The 21,235-nt window shown below is 40.5% G+C and overlaps 1 protein-coding gene across 2 annotated transcripts in view; it reads right to left on the bottom strand.

The window, feature by feature from the left end:
- The window catches only part of bloc1s1 (biogenesis of lysosomal organelles complex-1, subunit 1), a 130,451-nt gene that overhangs the window by 89,639 nt on the left and 19,577 nt on the right, over window positions 1-21,235 (bottom strand). For both annotated transcript variants that reach the window (XM_063037756.1, XM_063037755.1), the window contains exon 2: window positions 12,991-13,063. In XM_063037756.1, the coding sequence (XP_062893826.1) occupies window positions 12,991-13,063 (73 nt within the window). The remainder of the gene's footprint in view (window positions 1-12,990; window positions 13,064-21,235) is intronic.

The following is a 21,235-nucleotide window of genomic DNA, read 5'->3' as shown; positions in this document are numbered from 1 at the left end:
CATTCTAAACACACAGTCTACATCCAATGTCGCTCAGTGCCGACTAACAGAAGACAGCTTTTGGGATAGACTGAGGTTCCACTTCAGTTTTTTCTTTCCCCAGCTCACACAACCCGTCTCCTGCCAAATGAGCATTCCTTACTTGTCGTCCAGCAAAAAAATTGCAAAATCTCACCACAGTGAGCTTGTGAATTAATTGAAGATAGAATTAAGAGTGAAATATAGCTGACATATTAATTCTAAAGATCACAGTTTCACCCAGTGTTCTGATCAACCAGGAGCAGTGGCAGATGGCTCCTTGTTATCGATCAGTGCTAATGCAGACATTTCTTGCATCCACTGTTGTCGAGAGCTAAGGGTACATTTTACTGCCGGAAATAATACTTCCCTAGGTGGATGCTATTTTTTTCACCAATTTTCTACCACGGGAAAAATCATAACAGATACGAGAATCCGATCATGCAATAGATATAATCCATGGAGGAAGGCACGAGTTGGTAGCTAACATTCAACTGAGTTGTACAGTAGATGTAATGATTAACAGAACATTGGCCTGCTGCGCCCCACAATCACTTTACTTCTAGCTGTAAGTTGCTTCTGCTTTTCAGATGAAGTATTTAAGGTTTAATAGTGGCTTGAGACAGAGCCTTTATCCTTTATTTTTTTCAAATATATAATGGCGATGGGGCAAGGATATAGCATACCATAAAATGCTAATTCTTTTCATATGTATTCCATAAAAGTTTGATCCAAAGATTTAAATTTCTTGGCTTCACTTGGGTATTTATTTGGATTCAACCATAGTACTGCAGTTTTTGCTGAACAGCTTATTATTAAAAGGTGTTTTTCAAAGTCCACCTTAAAAACAAAGAGGACACATGGCTTGTTCTATCATCTAATTTTGATTGAGATGTGCATTTTGAAATTTTAATTGAAAGAGTTTCGTTAATTTATTCTCCAAAACAACAGTCAAAGCCAGTTTAATCATCCCCACTTACATCAGGATATTGAGGGGAACACAACACCTCACAATTCCAGTTCTGAAGCAACTGTGTTTTGGACAGAACCTAGTAGACATATCACAATCTAGCACGAAAGTTCAAAAGTGCTTCTTTGGCTCTCAGATCCTGTGTTAAAACTATAACTAAAAATTGAGCATGGGCAAACTATTCAGAGTTCTCAGCATTAAAGCCTTTCTCCAGGAACTCTGTATGTCCACATGCAGGAGGTCACTGGCATATGCCAGTGTTCAAAATGTATTTTGTTTGAACATCTCACTTTTTTTATCCACTCTATTAAGAACATGGAGCTATCCAGATGGTGCATGGCGTGGTATGGCAGCAAGCCATAGAAGCAGGTGTCATTCCCAGCCCATGCTGAATGAAGTGATTCAGTGTTCGAGCTCCAAACTGGCTTCAGTGTCACTATCCAGGTAATCTTAATGGGAGTGCATGCAGGAGAACACTTTAGAGCAGGGGTAGACAACCTTAAGCACAAATGATTTTCTAGCATGCGTTATTCATTAATTTGAGGCAAAACATAACTAGATGTATTTAAATGGATAATTCCCATATTTCAAGTTTTTTTTATGGCATTTAGCTAGCCCACTGTCCGCTCATTAATATGTTATCCGGCCCACAGAGGCAAGAAGGTTGCCGACCCCTGCTTTAGAGCATGGAATGAAGTCAGTCAGACTAACTGGTCCAAGATGATGTTTATACTCCACGCAAGCCTACTCCCTTTCATCTCATCTATAAGCACATCTAAAGCAAATGATTGTGCTCAGCAGTAATTTTCTCCATAGTTTAACAGACATCAAGGTGGCCTAGTAACTACCCAGAGAAACAACAGAGTGGCCCAGATTTTTTTTTTGAAAAAAAACTGGGCTTTACTAAGATCCCACTGGTCAATTTCCAAATGAAAATGGTTTGGAAGCTGCCAATATGCACCAATTAAATTTGGACAGAGGAAAGCACATCAGGGATGAGAAGATAATCCCTACTACCAAGACAAATGATAGGAAGAATCTACAGGAAGGGAGGTTTACTTAACAGGGTTGGCAATCGGGCAAGAAGTGACCCAGATGAGCTATTCTGTTCTTGGCTCCACAAAGAAACAATTAAATAAAGACCATCCCTTAAGTCAGGAGAGTCACTACCACTCTTTGTTCAGCCACAGGTTAATTATTGCGATCAGTTACTGATGAAAGCATCACAGTCCAATTTTGACAAATAAATGATCTCAATGGGTTCAGTTAGGTCCCCTTTTCAGCCTACAATATTTAATGATAGTTAACCAGATTAGAGGGAGGGAGGAGCTAGCTAGAAGGGCAGCCCATACTCAACTAGTCTCTAACCACCTGGCAGGTATCAGCCTCAGAGTGGTGCAAGGAAAAGGACATGATGTGAGGAGTAGTTCAAACCTTCCTCATCCTACCAGGTTTAACATGCTTAGCCATTGGCTGGCTGCTATTTATAACATTGAATCAATTTAGTCAGCATGGACTGGAAATCACACCTCCCAAGAATTAGGTGGAAAAATCAAGAAAACCCCAATGTATACGATGAGGCGAGGTGGGTCAAGAGTAACAAAGCTCACATTTAATATTGAAGAGAAGGCAGCCAGTGAGAACAACAAGAACCTGCAAAAATTTAAAGGACTAAGTATAACCAGAAAGTGCAGGATGAAATCATACAAAAGGACTAAAGTTGATTATAGAAGGAAACTGGATCTAGGTCAGCTCTTGCCTACCTCACCCCACCACAAATCCTTGTTATTTACTTGCCTCTGACTAACTGGCAGGTGCATCATTCCAGTCTTGACACATCTACTGTTTTACTTAGAGGCTTCCTCATACAGACATATTTTGAGGCAGATGTAAGCTTGTTGTCTCTCACATAATGGAGTAACTGTAAATAATGCAGTTCTTCCTTCTTTCCTAGGAATTACTCTTCTGCACAATAACTGGCTCTCCAATTTATGCTCATGAGTTAGATCTTGACTACTAATTTGTTTTTAATAAATACATCTCCATGTACACTAACTGGCCACTTTATTGGGTACATGAGTTCATTGGGTTCATGGTCTTCTGCTGCTGTAGCCCATCCACTTCAAGGTTTGATGTGTTGTGAGTTCAGAGATGCTCTTCTGCACACCACTGTTGTAACTCGTGGTTATTTGAGTTACTGCTGCCTTCCTGTCAACTTGTGCCATTCTGGCCATTATTCTCTAGACCCCTCTCATTAACAATGCACTTTCACCCACAGAACTGCTGCTTAACGAGATTTTTTTTTGTTTTTTGCATCATTCATTGTGTGAAAATCCCAGGAGATCAACATCATACCACCCTGTCTGGCACCAACAATCATTCCACAAAGTCACTTAGATCACATTTCTTCCCCACTCTGATATTTAGTCTGAACAACAAATGAATCTCTTGACCATGTCTGCATGCCTTATTGTATTGCTGCCACATGATTGGCTGATTAGATATTTGCATTTCCAAGCAGGTGTACACGTGTACCTAATAAAGTGGCCTCTGATTGCATACTACCACCAGTGTTTGCACGCTCATGTATTCCATTGATTCCAGAGTTATGGTTGCTGCTCCCTTCTTTAGGTGCCTGCCATTATGCAGTCCTGCTACTCTTCAATTGTTTTGCTACAATATGAAAACTCCTTAAAGTTACGGAAAATGCTAGCTTTGTATTAAAATTCCAATTATTTTATGCCACAAACCTATTTACACTTTATTCAGAATTCCAATGCCTTTAATAGTCTATTGAAGAGCATTTTAAAATAAAATTGGATAAATAAACTCCAAGCATACGGAGTTACTTTTTTTTTAAAAAAAAGGGGTTTGAAGACCTGAACTGCTCAAATATCAAGGCCAAAGCCAATAAGCAAATAAATACAACGTAATTTTTAGAAATATAATTCAACAACTTTTCAAATGCACAGCAGAAACTTCTTACTCTGGCCTGTGAAATTCCAATTATAAAGGTCATAAGATACAAATACTGCTCTTACATGCAAATCTTAGACAACAGCCCAAGACATGGATAATAAAGACAGAGTAAAGCTGAGCAAGAAAAAACTTTGAGCAATATATCACCTTACATGATCCCTATTATTCTAAGACAGGTGGAGATTAATTTGAGATGGGATGTGATTTGAAGAAACTATTTTTGCCTGCAAATACATCGTACTTGATACCTTACAGTTGAATGTAACATTCTTTTCAAACAGATTACCTAGAATCATAGAACTGCAACTGTAAGAAAAGCAAATGAGTAAAATACTAATTACCATCAACATGGACCATGATCACTGATGAATTACTTTGTAATTTTCAAATGTTTAATCAATTTTATGGTTCAAATGACAAATTCAACCTACCCAAACTCTCCTCTCAAGAGCTTAAGACACCAACAAATCCAATCTCACAACCTTGCCCTAATACTGTCATTTGTTACATCCAACTGAAATACCTCTAAGCAAAACCTCAAGAGGGGTGTAGAAAATATAGATTTTTACAAAAAGGTGTAAGGCAACACATATGAAAGCAACTGTCCTCTGGAAACAATCAAATTTTGAATGGCATGCAAAAGTATTATTAACATAGTTGCCATCATCTTGATTGTAAGCCATGAGGACATAGCCTGCACACCAAGTTCTTCCAACTGTTACAATTCCAACCTCTTCACTTATACCATTCTTCAAGGAACATCTTAATGGTCTTATCCCACTATGGCCTAGATCTACCAAATAGTTTCTAGTAGATTGGTAAATGATACAGTAGGACCAGAAATTATGTTATGCATAAAGTGTCTACCCAGGAAAGTTGGTATTGATAGTATCATTTGAGGTTCTGTCCTTGGGTTTACCTTCGAGTGGTGAATGAAATGATCTGGAATCAAAGCCACTATTTGACTTTTACTTGTTTACTTTGTTCTTGGGTCAACTTAAATATAGGTTTTACTAATGGTCTGCGAAGCTGAATGACTTGCACATAATATTTACACCTGGGTCCAGAGAGCTAGAGTGTTTGAAGGTAGATGCATAAGCTCTTTTGGAGGAAATCATGCTTCGTGAGTGAAAAAGCCCCCCCAATTCCAAAATCTGGATGGAGAGTCATTATTCTGAGATAGATGGAATAAAATTGCATTTTATTAACTGTACTTTAGCTCATTCCAGATGTCCCAATGACCAAAGCAAGCTATTTCTTTGGGGGAAAAAAAATCACAGGACTGTGGTGACATTGTTCATAGTTTCAGGTAAGGCTCTGGCAGAGACAAAGCTCAGCTCTATTTATTTTCAATTATTCTATGGGCTGGTTCCTTATTCACATTATTTTCCATTGTTGATTTCATGATGCAATCATAACCCAGCACAAGTAATATTGGTTAACTGTAGTTAATGGCTCAATGTACTACGACAATGAACTTCCTGTACCGAATAAAGTGGCCATTAAGTGTATACTCATGGTCTTCTGTTGCTGTAGCCCATCCACTTCGAGGTTCGACATGTTGTGCGTGCCATTTTCCAATGACTTCTCTCATTAACAAGGTGTTTTCACCCACAGAACTGCCACTCACTGGATGCTGTTTGTTTCTTGCACCATCCTCTGTAACTTTGAGATTGTTGTGTGTGAAAATTCCAGATCAGGAGTTTCTGAGATACTGAAACCACACTGCCTAGCACCAACAATCATTCTACAGTCGAAGTCACTTAGATCACATTTTTTCCCCCATTCTGATGTTCATTCTGAACAACTACTTAACCTCTTCACTATGCCTGCATGCTTTTATGCACTGAGTTGCTGATTAGATATTGCATTAACAAGCAGGTGTACAGGTATACGTGATCATGGGGAGAACGTACAAACTCCTTATGGGAGTGGCAGGAATTGAACCCGGCAGGAAAAAAGTGGCGGGAATTGAACCCGGGTTGCCCGTACTGTAAAGCATTGTGCAAGCCACTACACTACTATGCCACCTATAGTTGCTATGGTCTGCTTTTGGTCCCTGCTTTAGTAAAAAATAAACAAGGGATAGCTTTATATCACTGTTGCAATACAGTCAACAAAAAGAATGCGGTTTTGGGAAGAGAGCTTCTATGCAGGAGAAATGTATAATGGTGCTAACAATATGGTAGAAGCTAGCTAGGAATAAGCTTGCTGAGAACATGAAGGCTTCAATGAGCTCTGGCTCATGAAAATAAACTACATTACTTGAATGGTTGAAGAATTAGGATAGTATATTTTTCTCTTGCAAAATGAATTCCAGGAAACATATTTAAATAAACCTTTCACCTCAAACCCAAAACATTGCAGCTCAATAAATAAGGTGCATCTTAGACACTTCCTGCACAGAACCTTTAAATAAACCTAATGATAGACTTAAGGAAAATGTATACTTGATTATAAATTGAAAATTAAACAACTCATTCCAAACAGCTTATCACGTGATTCTAAACAGTTTGTTATACAAAATGCTTAAAAAGAAATTGTCATCTCAACAGATTTTTGCATTACTCTAGATATGCCTCATAGTAAATGCTTCAAACTCAACTAAAATTACCCCCCTTTGTCTTAGCCATGGTTCCATTAGAAATTCTTGGAAGCTGACTCTCCTGTAAACAAACACCTCCTCAAAAAAATTGAGAAATGTATGCAAACATTTGTAGGGAATTTTCATTCTGTTGTAGCACAGCCCAACTATAATTATTTTGTCTCCTAGGAGTACCATGGCTGTAGCATTTGAGAGCAGAGTAGCAACTGAGAGCAGAGTTGAAATCATCTTTTCAGCCAACTTGTCAAATGTCAGGCAGGAAAGGAACTTAAAGCTGAAATCTATATTAACAAAAATTGTGACCATATTTGTCCATATTTATTTTTGAGTAAATCACTGAATAAACAGATCGTTTATTTTTAAACTTGCTCCTTGGATGCAGGTATCACTGATTTAATTTCCAACCCTTTGTTACCATTAACAATACGTGATGGGGTTTTTTCATGCTGGTGGATTGCTTACAACAATGAGCTAGCTCAGTCCATCTCGTTTTGTGTACAGCAGATCAGATGAGGAGATCTGACACCTTTCCTGTAAAAATTGCAATAGAAACTTATAGACCAGCATGTCTTACAAGCTTGTCCTAATTCACTTCCAACTCACCACTGTCCCATCTTCCCTGATCAGCAGAGTCTCATTCTTCCTTGCTATGTTATGTTGCAAACATAAAATAATAGTGTCCACAAAGTTGTTAGCTGTTGTTGTGCAAGCCTTTGAGGATGCAAGTAATATCTTAGTGATACAGGTATGTCTTAGTGATTTCACTTGACGTTTCTGGAAAGTGCGCAAGAATCAAATGGCTCCTTACCAGTCAGCCGCATTTAAACAAGTTACAAGATGAGTGAGCAGTGCAAAGAGAAAACTTATAACAAAAAGTACTGTAAGTTGTGTGGAGTTAAGCAATCAGTTTAGTGTACTTTCTAGGCATAATAATGCTGGTGTACAAAATGTACAGAGTCATTTATTCTAGAAACTAAATTCCTTTATCTTTGTTACATTGATTGGTCTCCTCAGTCAATAACAGCATACTAATAGACCCATGCACCCTCAAGCTAGTAAGCAGCATTTTTAGAAAGAGTCTGACAGGAATCAGGTTCTTATGCGTACCTTTCGCTTTACCCAATTACTTTTGGGTTCCACATGCAAAATTAATACTTGATAATTGTTGCAAATACAAGTCAGCCTAAATCAGTGTCAAAACTGAACCTGTTGAATTGGGGATATACCATGGCAGTACTGAAATGTATAAATTGGTGAAACTGCTTTATCAGTTGTGAAGTGACCAAATGCAAATCATTTTGCTCTGAAGATATAAAATGCCCCAATTAGAATATGAAATACTGCATAGAGACTCAATAACTTGAATATGCAAAAGATAGCAACATTCCCTATTGTGGATCTTGACTTTTTACAATTCCCACCCTGACACACAGCAATAGTGCAATCATCATACATGCCTCACATGTGCTTACGCTTTTGTTTGCATATTTCTCAATGCACATGTGCCATGTCTCTTCAAGCTCTACCTTGTAATCCACTCCTTGATCTTCCGTTGACAGACAATCTTTATCGAAATAACGTTTGGCAAAACTTGATAGACAAACACAAGTGGGGGGAGGGAAGCAGAGGTGCTGAGATGGTGGTTGACACAATGTGAAGATAGAGAGATGACAGCACAAATGGGAGAGAGCATTAGTGGGCCACTGTTAATCATCAGCACAGCTGTGATACCAAATAAAAGGAGATGCTCTCAGTCCATGTGTTCTGTATCAAATGAGTGCCCGAAGCATTTGAGCAACCCTCCCCCTCCCCAAACCCACACCACCATCCCACACCTGCTTCACACAGCTGTTATCGTCTTAGTGAGTGATAGGTCACACATAGGTTAAGCAGATGCCACTGCAGTAGATTGTAGTGGAAATGAAACAATAACCTTGTCCAGCTACCCACAACCTTTAAAGCTGCTGCTACTCGATTACTACAATATTCAAATACTAAATAGTGAGAATGTCAGATTTGATGTGGACCCCCACACTCACTGATTATTTTTTAAGAATTATAGTGTTTAACTCTTGACTATTTTCTCTTTATTCCATTCGCACACTTTTGAATGGCACACAATCCTCTCTACACATGATGCTCATTAGAGCAATGAAACTTTGGTGTTTATAATTATTTAACATTCCTTATTTTTCCAATTTGCTTCCTTAACCTAATGTTTTATTCTGAGTATTTTAAAGCATAAAATTAATGAACATTAAGATACATCTTAGGCAACGTAAACACTTGATCTTCAAACTTCTGAATGGCATACTATTTAATCCTCTTGTGCATATCACAGCTGTTCAAATCATGCAAGGTTACAAAAATACTGCTGAAACTTAGAAAGCTTTTAATGAAGGGTCAGATTATCACATTTAGGGTCTTTTGTTATGGTCCTATTGTCACTGGGAATCTGGTGTCGGTTACCTATGGGAAGAAATTATCGGGCAGACAGAGGAAAAGTTTCAAGGATTGTTAAAGGCTTCTTAAAGAGATGCAATATTTCCACTACCTCCTGGGAATCTCTGGCCTTTCACTGCTCAGGAGAATATGGAGGCCCTATATTAAGAGTGGAAAGAAAGTGCTTCCTCAAACTAACTACCTGCCCACCATGTCAATTTTATCTTTCTTGCCCAATCTGTGGAAGTCTGCGGTTCCTACATTGTCCTCATCAGTCACCTCGGAAACACAGCACCGGAGTGGAAGTAAGTCATCCTTTATCCCAAAGAATTGCCTAAGGAGGAGGACTGTCATTTGTGACTGAAGAGTTCAGAAACACAGTGAATAAAAATATATGCTAGAGGAATTCAGCAGGGTCTGTTGATGTTTTGGGTTGAGGGGCAAGCGTAGAGCAAAAACTGGTAGAAGATCCAGCTGGAAGGGTGATTGGCAAATGGAAGAAGGGTCATGGAAGTCATGGCATGGGAGGCAAGAGGTGGAACTGACAGAGGGTTGTAGATGGTGGGATCTGGTAGGAGTGAAAGATGGAGAATGGAACCAAAGAAGGGAGATGGAGAGGGCAGATAGTAACAGTAGGGGGAGGGGAACCAGTGAGAGAAGTGTGTGGGAGATGGACAGATGGAGTGGGTGGGGGGAGGGGAAAGGAACAGGGTGATGGGGACTGGGGTAGGTGTAGGAGGAACTGGGTAGATCAGGAGGAGAGAGAAAAGAGAGAGAGGGAGCAAGTTATCTGAAGTTGGAGAATTCATTGTTTATGCTGACGCATTATCGACTACTCAGAGGGAATATCAACTCAAGTTTATTGTCATTTGTGCATGTATATAACGCATGTAATACCCTGGTTAAGATTTCTGCTGCTATGCTCTGAGGTATTTGTATTTTAACAGTTTTCTGCAAAAGCAGTGTTTCCTGCTAGTAAGAGAGTATTTTGGCTTCAACTAAAGATAAGAAGCCATGTTGTCCAACTTAAGAATGTTGTGTCAGCCAGTCAGGGTTGTCTTGGTACATGTTGCAACTTTCTGCCCAGTGGCATGCCATGGAACATTCAAGAGGGCTTGGTAGTATCAGATTTCTGAAGGACAATAATCTGGTTTGGGGTCTTTTGGTGGGAACTCCAGAGTGGGGCACAAGGGAAGATGCCGCAGAATGTTGTTCAAAGGGGAGACCCTGTTGTAAGAAGTGCTTTGTGCAGATGAATGGTTCTAAGGAGGATATGCCAATACTCCCAAGTTAGAAGTATGTTCGAGGTGGTCGTCGAGGGAAGTTAGAACTATGACTGGTGTCTTTCACGCAGAACATGGGTTCAGCGCATGAGTGAAGCGATACACCCGATTACTCCAGAAATGAGCTCCAACATTTATGTGCATATTGGACTGGTTTAACTGCAATGGGCCCTTTTATTTTTTTTTCCCCCTCTTTTCCTGTTAACCGTTTGATAAAGTTGGAAAATTAGTAAATATACTCTCTTCATAATTTTATACTGGTGTATGATCCGTCATTTCTTGGCAACCGATAGTTGTGCATGGGGCAGTATTTACATGGCATTCACTACAATTAATGTTCCTTAATCAGAACATCCCAACTTTCCTGTTTGGTGGAACCCAAATCATACCAACCCTAGATGTATAGTGCTTATGAAAGGTGGCCTTCTCACCGCTGAGTCACGTGGCCGTTAGCAGAGTTAGTTAATGAGCCAAGTTTGTATACGAGTCAGATGAGGGGGTTGCATTGTGGGGGTTGGTCTGGAGTTTGGATGCTGTGTGAATGCTGTAAAAGGATTGATTAAGTGGTTTATTTCTATGTTAAACCAGGGTTTAAACTAGCATTTGTGGAAAGTGAGGTGCATTGTAATTAAGGTACGCTTTTATGGATGCTGTGGGGATTAAGGTCTGGTGCAATACAAAGAGGGTATCCACATGTAATGCTTGTGTTCTGAGCAGGGTGGATATCTGAAATCCCGACGAACAGCAACTTAGAGCGCTGAGTTCTATAAAATTGTTGAGGAAAGTTACACTGATTGAACAGTGTTCTGACCAGCCAGCTGGTATGGATGTTGTGTTAGTCCAGACTACCAGTGATGTGACTAAAGTCATGCTGCCCGATAGGATAGGGGCACCTGGAGAGGCAGGGCCATGGCCGGTTCATATCTCTAGAGAAGAGGGGAATATGGCTGAGGGTGAAGACTTTAAAGACAAGTTGATCTTGTTTCTGCAAAGTGAGGGAAAGGAGTTGTCTGATGTGAAAAGGTTAATAAGTCCTTCAGCTGTTGAATAAGTTCTGAACTGGTTTCGGCTATTACATCACTGATTGATAAATCCCAAAGTGTACCTGCGGAGAGCCAAAATTATCGTAGGCTGAGAATGTTCTCTGGAGTTAAGGCCACATCCAATGGGGAATATGAGGCTTGGGCTGAGAAGACAATTCAGTTACTGGGTGAATAGCAGTGTTCAAATAATATGAAAAAACAGGGACCGGTAGAGAGTTTAGAGGGTCTGGTAGCTGATATAGTGAGGTTCCTAAAGGCAGAAAACCTATTCGCCACATAAGCTAACTACATGCGAGCTCTGGAAGATGCTTTCGGCACTACTGAAAGTTCAGCCTATCTTATGGTGAAGTTTAGGCATACATTTCAGGAGAAAGGACAGAAGTTGTCTGCTTACTTTTTCAGGCTGGAGAAACTGCCGCACTGTTTGTGCCACAAAGGTGGCATTCAACTGTCTGAGAGAAATTGCTTGAGAGTGGCAATTGGGAGCTCCAGATTGCCACGGTGGCCAGAACAGAGAGACAGACAGAAACACAAGTGGTTTCAATTGGTTATGACACATTATGTTTTAGATGATCTTCAGTGTGAAGATTACAAGTATCTTCAGTAAGAGACCAGTATGTTTATGAGGAAAATGAAGTTGGCATTATATGCTTTTCCACACATTTTCAAGTTCATAGCTGCTTAGAACAAAGCCAGCAAGCTCCCAGTGTTCTGTGAGCTCCAGGAGGCACTTCATATTACAGTGAGGGGTAGGGAACAAAAATGACTTCAAACAAGAGATAAAAGTTTTTCTTGCAAAGCCAGGTGTGTCATTCTTGTCCCCACTGTCCTTGTAAGGTCATCCAGTTAGTCTGTTCATTGGTAAGTGTGCATACATGGTGCTGGCATTCACAGGCAGATACTTCGAATTTGCAAATAGGTTCCTAAAACCAGTGAAGGGCCTCGATTTCAAACACTTGGTAAACTGACTCCCACCTGTTTCTGCCAGGGGCAATGAGTATCCACTTACAAATCAGACACCCAAGAAAGAGTCACCATTTCTCTGTCACCTACTGCTAGAGGCCTTATAAATAAAGATGAGCAGCTTTTGAAAATGGCCCAAATACAAGTCCAGTAGGCACCATAAGAAAATAACTGGATTTTACTATGCTGGGCAGGGATACTAATAAAGTTATACTATTAACACTGCCACTGACATCTAGTTTGTAAGCGTGGTTCCAAAGTTAGTGGATTTTATTTGTAGATGTTCATAGATTGCCTTTGGCCTTTTACAAGTGATAAGGATTACTGTACAAGAGGGAATGCTTAAATTCAATACTTACAATGCAGAGAGCCCAGACTAATAGACCCATTCAAACAGTACCTACAGCAGGTTGTAATTCTGTCTTGGGGCAATCAGACTATTATCCCTTGCAATTACCATGGGTTATTTGATCATTCATAACAAATAACAAGGCTGTCAGAAAAATATTTAGTCAATTCTGCAACACAATCCTTTTGAAGGAGGAAGAGTCATTGCACATAAAAGTGGTAAAGTCCAAAAATTGTTGCCAGTTGTTTTGACAGTCTTTTTCCTGCACAAGTTCTTCAATTTTGCCCACTTTCCATGATAGGTATATTTTACTGCATTTTATAGAACAAAATACCCACCCAACATTCAGATGATCCACAAGCGCTTCAGTGAGACGTGTAGCAGCTGCAACTGCTTCTCTCCGCCGCTTTTCTAAAAGAAAATGAAAAATCATCATTGGTGATGAAGTACATGATTATGCAATTCTACCCTCATCACCTAGAATTTGAGATAAATAACAACCACATTCAAGTGACAAAGATATACCTGCTGTTTATCAAAATGCACACTTGGAATAATGCACGGAAATGACCACCTCAAGTTCACCTGTCTTTGTGTCGCAATGGGAGCGAGGACCAAAATGGTATCCCAATTGCTCCAATTTATATCTGTTCTGTTGTCAAAGGATTGTATAGCGGTAACAAATAGTGGGAGTAAATCACAGCTATTCCTAATAACATACTAAAAGCAGCCAACAAACAGCCCAAAATATACACCAACTGCTCCCCCTTTCCCTGTCCTCAACATCAAATGTTTTCTGCCCAGTTGTAGAAAAAGCCTGGTGGGAGAAACAAGTCACCTATCCATTGTAAACATGTTAAGATAATTTGGTAATAGAAGAATTGCAGTACTAGAGAGTCTACTAATACTACTTTAGGGTGTGAGAAACCATCAACAATTTCATCTTGTTGTTATGTATGTAATGCCCTAGTTCATATTTTTACTGTTATGCTGTATGTATTTCCTTTTGTGCTGGTCTTTATTTCATTTCAGCAGTTCTATGAGAGCTGCTTGTTTTCAGCTTATGCTTGGGTTATTGTTGAAGATAAGCGATGAGGAGAAATGTGTGCCATCCAATTAGGACGGTTGGATTAAAGGGAGGTTTCTCTGATGGGGGACACTAAGGTTGGGTTTGGGGCTTTCATTTGAGAGGAGGTGAAGAGAGAAGACATTGGGGAGAACTGGTCGTAGCATACGATCTGGTGAGAGACCCAGTTGCTCGAGATGGATTGCAAGCAACGTTCGGAAGGTGGTGTGTGCTTTCATGTTGACTGAGGGCTCAGCGTGCGAATGACAGCGAAGTCCCAGCTCCAACTTGTGCACATTTGACTGTTTAATTAGAATGGGTCCTTTTCTTTTTGTTATTCTTTACTAACCCTTTAGTTAAGATTCATAAATATAATTCCTTTAATCGTATGCAGTGTACTGTCTGTTATTTTGTGGCACTAATTGGTAACAGGGTAGCAAATGACACAGCATCCACACAAGCCGGGGCTTGGCGGGGGCTTGTGCCTCAATCTCACTAGTTTGGTGGGGCCAGAGGTTGTCTTCCCTAGACTTGTGCAACCAAGGAAACCAGGGTGTTTCATGTAGGGAAGATTATATTTTACATCTCACCATTCCATTTCAAGCCAAGAAATTATGCCATATACTCTAGTACCTCACCCAAGTCCCCACTCCTTACATAGGAGTCACTGTGAAGGACCTGCCCTTTACTCTCATGTGGATTTTGACTATATGCTGATCAGAAGGGGAACATAAATGATTTATCCATTCCCAAACAGTGAAACTCCAAACTAACAGGAGGTACTTGTTATCCACTCCCCTACCAATTATCTGATCACTCAGTACAGCAAAAAGATTGAACCCAAGGGTTTTTATGTCTGCGAAGGTCAGCATCACATTGTGTGGTGCAGTCATCTTTTTCAAAATCCATTGTAATACTGTTTGATGAATGGTCTCAGCCCGAAACGGTGACTGTTTGCGGTGACTCCATAGATACTGCCTGACCTGCTGAGTTCCTCCAGCATTTTGTGAGTGTTGCTCAAAAGCTTTCTTGTTTTGTTTATTTTACTTGAGCAAGATGGATGCCGTAGTAGGGATAAACAAACCCCCAATGCACTGTACCACAGTGGGTTCGTTCTGCAGTTCCCATGGAGCACATTCTTAACCTTGATCTTACCACAGGAAAGAGAGACAAAAAGAAAGCCCTGAGCGGCAAGCCAAAACTTGTCCTCAAAGAGAAGAAATAAAATCAGGAGGAAAATAAAAAAAATCAACACCGCATAATTTAGCACAAACTTTTAAACCCAAAAAATGAACAGAAATAACCAACAGCTCTAAGAAATTACATGCATGTGCTGCTAACTATCTCAGACTACTACTTCTTGCTTCTGAACAGCAAAAAAAAAATCACCTCTGGTTACAAATTCTACATAATAATTTCAGAAATCTAGATCCATAGTTCCTGGACTAACCAATAATTTAGTGACTTCAGTATCAATATTTGCTGAAGAACACAAAGCAGAAGTAAAAATGTGTTTGGAGAGCAGTAATCAAACAAGACACAGTAGACATTGCGCAGCAATAGCAAAATATAAAGGTCGATTGAAGTCCTACCAATTTGAAGATTTCAAGCTTTGTAAAGCTATATACTTACTAGCAGAGCCATTCTATGACAGATGCCATCTGTCATGCACCTGGCATTAGTGTTGTCATTAGGCTGATCTACAGTGGCATGCAAAAGTTTGGGCACCCCGGTCAAATTTTCTGTTACTGTGAATAGCTAAGCGAGTAAAAGACGACCTGATTTCGAAAAGGCATAAAGTTAAAGATGACACATTTCTTTAATATTTTAAGCACGATTACTTTTTTTTAATTTCCATCTTTTACAGTTTCAAAATAACAAAAAAGGAAAAGGGCTCAAAGCAAAAGTTTGGGCACCCTGCACATTCAGTACTCAGTAACACCCCCTTTGGAAAGTACCACAGCTTGTAAATGCTTTTTGTAGCCAGCTAAGAGTCTTTCAATTCTTGTTTGGAGGATTTTTGCCCATTCTTCCTTGCAAAAGGCTTCTAGTTCTGTGAGATTCTTGGGCCGTCTTGCATGCACTGCTCTTTTGAGGTCTATCCACAGATTCTCCATGATGTTTAGGTCGGGGGACTGTGAGGGCCATGGCAAAACCTTCACCTTGCACCTCTTGAGGTAGTCCATTGTGGATTTTGAGGTGTTCAGGTTCATTATCCTGTTGTAGAAGCCATCCTCTTTTCATCTTCGGTTTTTTTACAGACGGTGTGCTGTTTGCTTCCAGAATTTGCTGATATTTAATTGAATTCATTCTTCCCTCTACCAGTGAAATGTTCCCCATGCCACTGGCTGCAACACAAGCCCAAAGCATGATTGATCCACCCCCGTGTTTAACAGTTGGCGAGGTGTTCTTTTCATGAAATTCATGGAACTCTGTACATTGGCGGCACAACAGTGGAAACTGTGAGTTTCAAACTCCTGGAATGCACATAACAAACAACCTCTCACGGAAAAAGATTGATTAAGACAAATGTAGGTCCCCTACAGACAGAAACAGGTGAATTGATTATGGGGAACAAGAACATGGCAGACCAATTGAATAACTACTTTGGTTCTGTCTTCACTAAGGAGGATATAAATAATCTTCCAGAAATAGTAGGGGACAGAGGGTCTAGTGAGATGGAGGAACTGAGGGAAATACATGTTAGTAGGGAAGTGGTTTTAGGTAAATTGAAGGGATTAAAGGCAGATAAATCCCCAGGGCCAGATGGTCTGCATCCCAGAGTGCTTAAGGAAGTAGCCCAAGAAATAGTGGATGCATTAGTGATAATTTTTCAAAACTCTTTAGATTCTGGATTAGTTCCTGAGGATTGGAGGGTGGCGAATGTAACCCCGCTTTTTAAAAAAGGAGGGAGAGAGAAACCAGGGAATTATAGACCGGTTAGCCTCACATCGGTGGTGGGGAAAATGCTAGAGTCAGTTATCAAAGATGTGATAACAGCACATTTGGAAAGCAGTGAAATCATCAGACGAAGTCAGCATGGATTTGTGAAAGGAAAATCATGTCTGACGAATCTCAGAATTTTTTGAGGATGTAACTAGTAGAGTGGATAGGGGAGAACCAGTGGATGTGGTATATTTGGATTTTCAAGAGGCTTTTGACAAGGTCCCACACAGGAGATTAGTGTGCAAACTTAAAGCACATGGTATTGGGGGTAAGGTATTGATGTGGATAGAGAATTGGTTGGCAGACAGGAAGCAAAGAGTGGGAATAAACAGGACCTTTTCAGAATGGCAGGCAGTGACTAGTGGGGTACCGCAAGGCTCAGTGCTGGGACCCCAGTTGTTTACAATATATATTAATGACTTGGATGAGGGAATTAAATGCAGCATCTCCAAGTTTACGGATGACACGAAGCTGGGTGGCAGTGTTAGCTGTGAGGAGGATGCTAAGAGGATGCAGAGTGACTTGGATAGGTTGGGTGAGTGGGCAAATTCATGGCAGATGCAATTTAATGTGGATAAATGTGAAGTTATCCACTTTGGTGGCAAAAATAGGAAAACAGATTATTATCTGAATGGTGGCCGATTAGGAAAAGGGGAGGTGCAACGAGACCTGGGTGTCATTATACACCAGTCATTGAAAGTGGGCATGCAGGTACAGCAGGCGGTGAAAAAGGCGAATGGTATGCTGGCATTTATAGCGAGAGGATTCAAGTACAGGAGCAGGGAGGTACTATTGCAGTTGTACAAGGCCTTGGTGAGACCACACCTGGAGTATTGTGTGCAGTTTTGGTCCCCTAGTCTGAGGAAAGACATTCTTGCCATAGAGGGAGTACAAAGAAGGTTCACCAGATTGATTCCTGGGATGGCAGGACTTTCATATGATGAAAGACTGGATGAACTAGGCTTATACTCTCTGGAATTTAGAAGATTGAGGGGAGATCTTATTGAAACGTATATAATTCTAAAGGGATTGGACAGGCTAGATGCAGGAAGATTGTTCCCGATGTTGGGGAAGTCCAGAACAAGGGGTCACAGTTTGAGGATAAAGGGGAAGCCTTTTAGGACCGAGATGAGGAAAAACTTCTTCACAGAGTGGTGAATCTGTGGAATTCTCTGCCACAGGAAACAGTTGAGGCCAGTTCATTGGCTATATTTAAGAGGGAGTTAGATATGATCCTTGTGGCTAAAGGGATCAGGGGGCATGGAGGGAAGGCTGGTACAGGGTTCTGAGTTGGATGATCAGCCATAATCATACTGAATGGCGGTGCAGGCTCGAAGGGCCGAATGACCTACTCCTGCACTTATTTTCTATGTTTCTATGGTCCCAGAACACATTCCACACAATCAGGAAAGCTCACCAATGCCTCTACTTTCTGAGGAGGCTGAAGAGAGTTGGACTTTGCATTATCAATTCTCACATCATTCTAGAAATGTGCAGTAGACTGCATCCTAAAATGCTGCATCATTTCACGGTACAGAAATTGCACTGTGACAGACAGGAAGACTCTACAATGGGTAGTCAAAACTACTCAATGCATCACTGGCACTGGCCCACCCACCATCAAGGACATACGTATGTACAGAAAGGTGCCAGGAAAGAGCCAGTACTGTCATGAATGATTACACCTACCCTGCTCATGTACTGTTTGTCCCACTCCCATCAGGAAGCAGGATACACAGCATCCAAACCAGGACCACCAAACCCAAAAACAGTTACTTTCCCCAAGCAGTAAGGCTCATCAACACTTCCACCCACTAACCCACACTTCCACATCTCCCACCACCAGTACCTTATCATTTCCTGTCAGCCACCTTATGTACAGACAACACTCCTGTGCCTTACTTCACTTTATGAATGTACATACTCATATTTATTGTGTTTTTTATTATTGTTTTCTTCATCTTATTGTGTTTTTTGTGCTGCATTGGACCTGGAGTAACAATTATTTTGTTCTCCTTTACACTTGTGGACTGCCAATGACCTTAACAATCATGAATCTATGATGAAACACTGGTTATTGCAGGTATGAAATAGACCTATAGGTCTATTGCACTGAGCAAATCACTAAAGATCATCGTCATCAAAACCACCTTGTAAATTGCTCTCATGAAGGATCTACACTTGAAATATGACCTTGGAGACACAAGATATTGCAGATGTTGGAGTCCTGATGCAGGGTCTCAACCCAAAACACCAAGATTTCCTTCCCCCAACACCATACAGGGGCTGCTCAACGGATGGAGTTCCTCCAGCTGATTGTTGCTTGAAATACAACCTTTTCATTCCTCTTTGCAGACTGTTATCTAGGCTAAATTTTTATCCCTTTCAATTTTTTAAAATATATATACAACTTTGATACTTACACCATTAAGGTATCATCTTAAATGCAACATTTCATACAAAACAGAGTAACTTAACTTTTCTTTAACGGAGAACAGTAAATTTTTTGGCCTTTGGATGCTAGATCTAAACTGAAGACAATCATTTGGGAATTTTTTTTTCTTTACTCTGACTGTGGGAAATGATGCTGGCTGGGCCTCAACTGGTCTGCTTGGAGAGCAACTTGAGTCTCCGGGGTAATTAGAAAAGAACTGATTAAGACTATGCAATAGTTTTATTTTCACTGCTGAAGAGATGCTCTGATAGTGTACTTGTTGGTTCCACGTTTCCCAAGATATAAAATGGCATAGGAGTAGGAAGAGGAGAAGACCCTTGTCACACTGAGCTGATCAATCCAGTCAGAAAGTTGGCATGAATGTTGCAAAATCATCTTGTTGGCTATTGGCAAACCACACCTCCAGAACTTAAAAAGCTATTAGTTAAATTGGCTGTTGTGACTTTTATTACAACTAATAGCTTTTTAAGCAAATTGCTAATGAAGGGAAAGCATTAAATATCAAGCAGAAGATGTTTTGCTATACAATCCACAAGGCACAAGCCAAATGTCTTAGTGCCAAGATGTTTTGTTTTTGAATAAACGCACTTCTCCCAGGCACAGTAAGACCTGGTAGGGTCCAACTTCACCAAAGCCAACATCTCCACAGTGCCTTTTTCAACTAATGATATTGCATATGTAGGCTAAATGGTGAGTGCCAGCTGACACTTCAACTATGGATGGCAACAATATTAAACAAACAGGCAAAACCAAAGCAAACAGATCTTGATATAAATTCATCAGAATCAGGATTATTACCACCAGCATGTGTCGTGAAATTCACTAACTTAGCAGAAGCAGTATAATGCAATACATGGTAATATATAAAGAAAGAAAAATAAATAAATTACTGTAAATATATTTATTAAATAGATTCAAATAGTGCAAAAACAGAAGTAATATGCAGTTAAAAAGTGAGGGAGTATTCATGGGTTCAATGAACATTTAGGATTAGGAATCGGATTGCAGAGGGGAAGAAGCTGTTTCTGAATCGTTGTGTGTGTGCCTTCAGGCTTCCGTACCTCCTACCTGATGGTAGCAAGGAGAAGAGGGCATGTCCTGGTGATGGGGTCCTTAATGATGGACGTCGCCTTTCAGAGGCACCACTCCTTGAAGATGTCTTGGATACTGTGGAGGCTAGTACCCAAGATGGAGCTGACTAATTTTACAACTTTCTGTAGTTTTGTGTGGTTCTGTGCAGTAGTCTCCCCCCACCCCCCATACCAGACAGTGATGCAGCCTGTCAGAATACTCTCTATGGTACACCTATGAAAGTTTGAGTGTCTTAGGTGACAAACCAAATCTCTTCAAACTCCTAATGAAATATAGCCGCTGTCTTGCCTTCTTTTTAGCTGCATCGATATGTTGGGACCAGGTTAGATCCTCAGGGATCTTGAGGCCCGAGAACTTAAAATTGCTCACTCTCTCCACTTCCGATCCCTCTATGAGGATTGGTTCGTGTTCCCTCGTTTTACCCTTCATGAAGTCCACAATCAGCTCTTTCATCTTACTGACATTGGGTGCAAGGTTATTGCTGTGACACCACTCAACTAGCTGGTATATCTCACTCCTCTACGCCCTCTCGTCTCCATCTGAGATTCTGCCAACAATGGTGGTATCATCAGCAAATTTAAAGATGGTATTTGAGCTATACCTAGCCACAGAGTCATGGGTATTGAGGGAGTAGAGCAGTGGGCAAAGCATACACCCAAGGTGTGCCAGTGTTGATGGTCAGTAAGGAGGAGATATTATCACCAATCTGCACAGATTGTGGTCTTCCGGTCAGGAAGTCAAGGATCCAATTGCAGATCATCTGACCTATTTCCCAACGGATCTGCCAACCTAACCGCTCTCCTTAATTGTGCCAGCTAATTCCTAACCATCAGTTCCAAACCCCCCCAAATCCCAGACTCTCCTCCACCCTGAATGATCCAGTTTGCTTTGAACATTCCATCACTGCAAGTGTGCTAGCAATCATGTGTTACTAAATATCTCAGTGGTGGGTACTTGAATAAAACATTAATTGGCCTATCATGAATCAACAGACTTCAGGTCCCTTTACAGGCACTGACCAAAT

This window comes from Mobula hypostoma, chromosome X1 (genome assembly GCF_963921235.1).
Source record: "Mobula hypostoma chromosome X1, sMobHyp1.1, whole genome shotgun sequence".
Lineage (NCBI taxonomy): Eukaryota > Metazoa > Chordata > Chondrichthyes > Myliobatiformes > Myliobatidae > Mobula > Mobula hypostoma.
The sequence above is the reverse complement of the archived record's forward strand: the minus strand, read 5'-3'. Positions and strand labels throughout refer to the sequence as shown.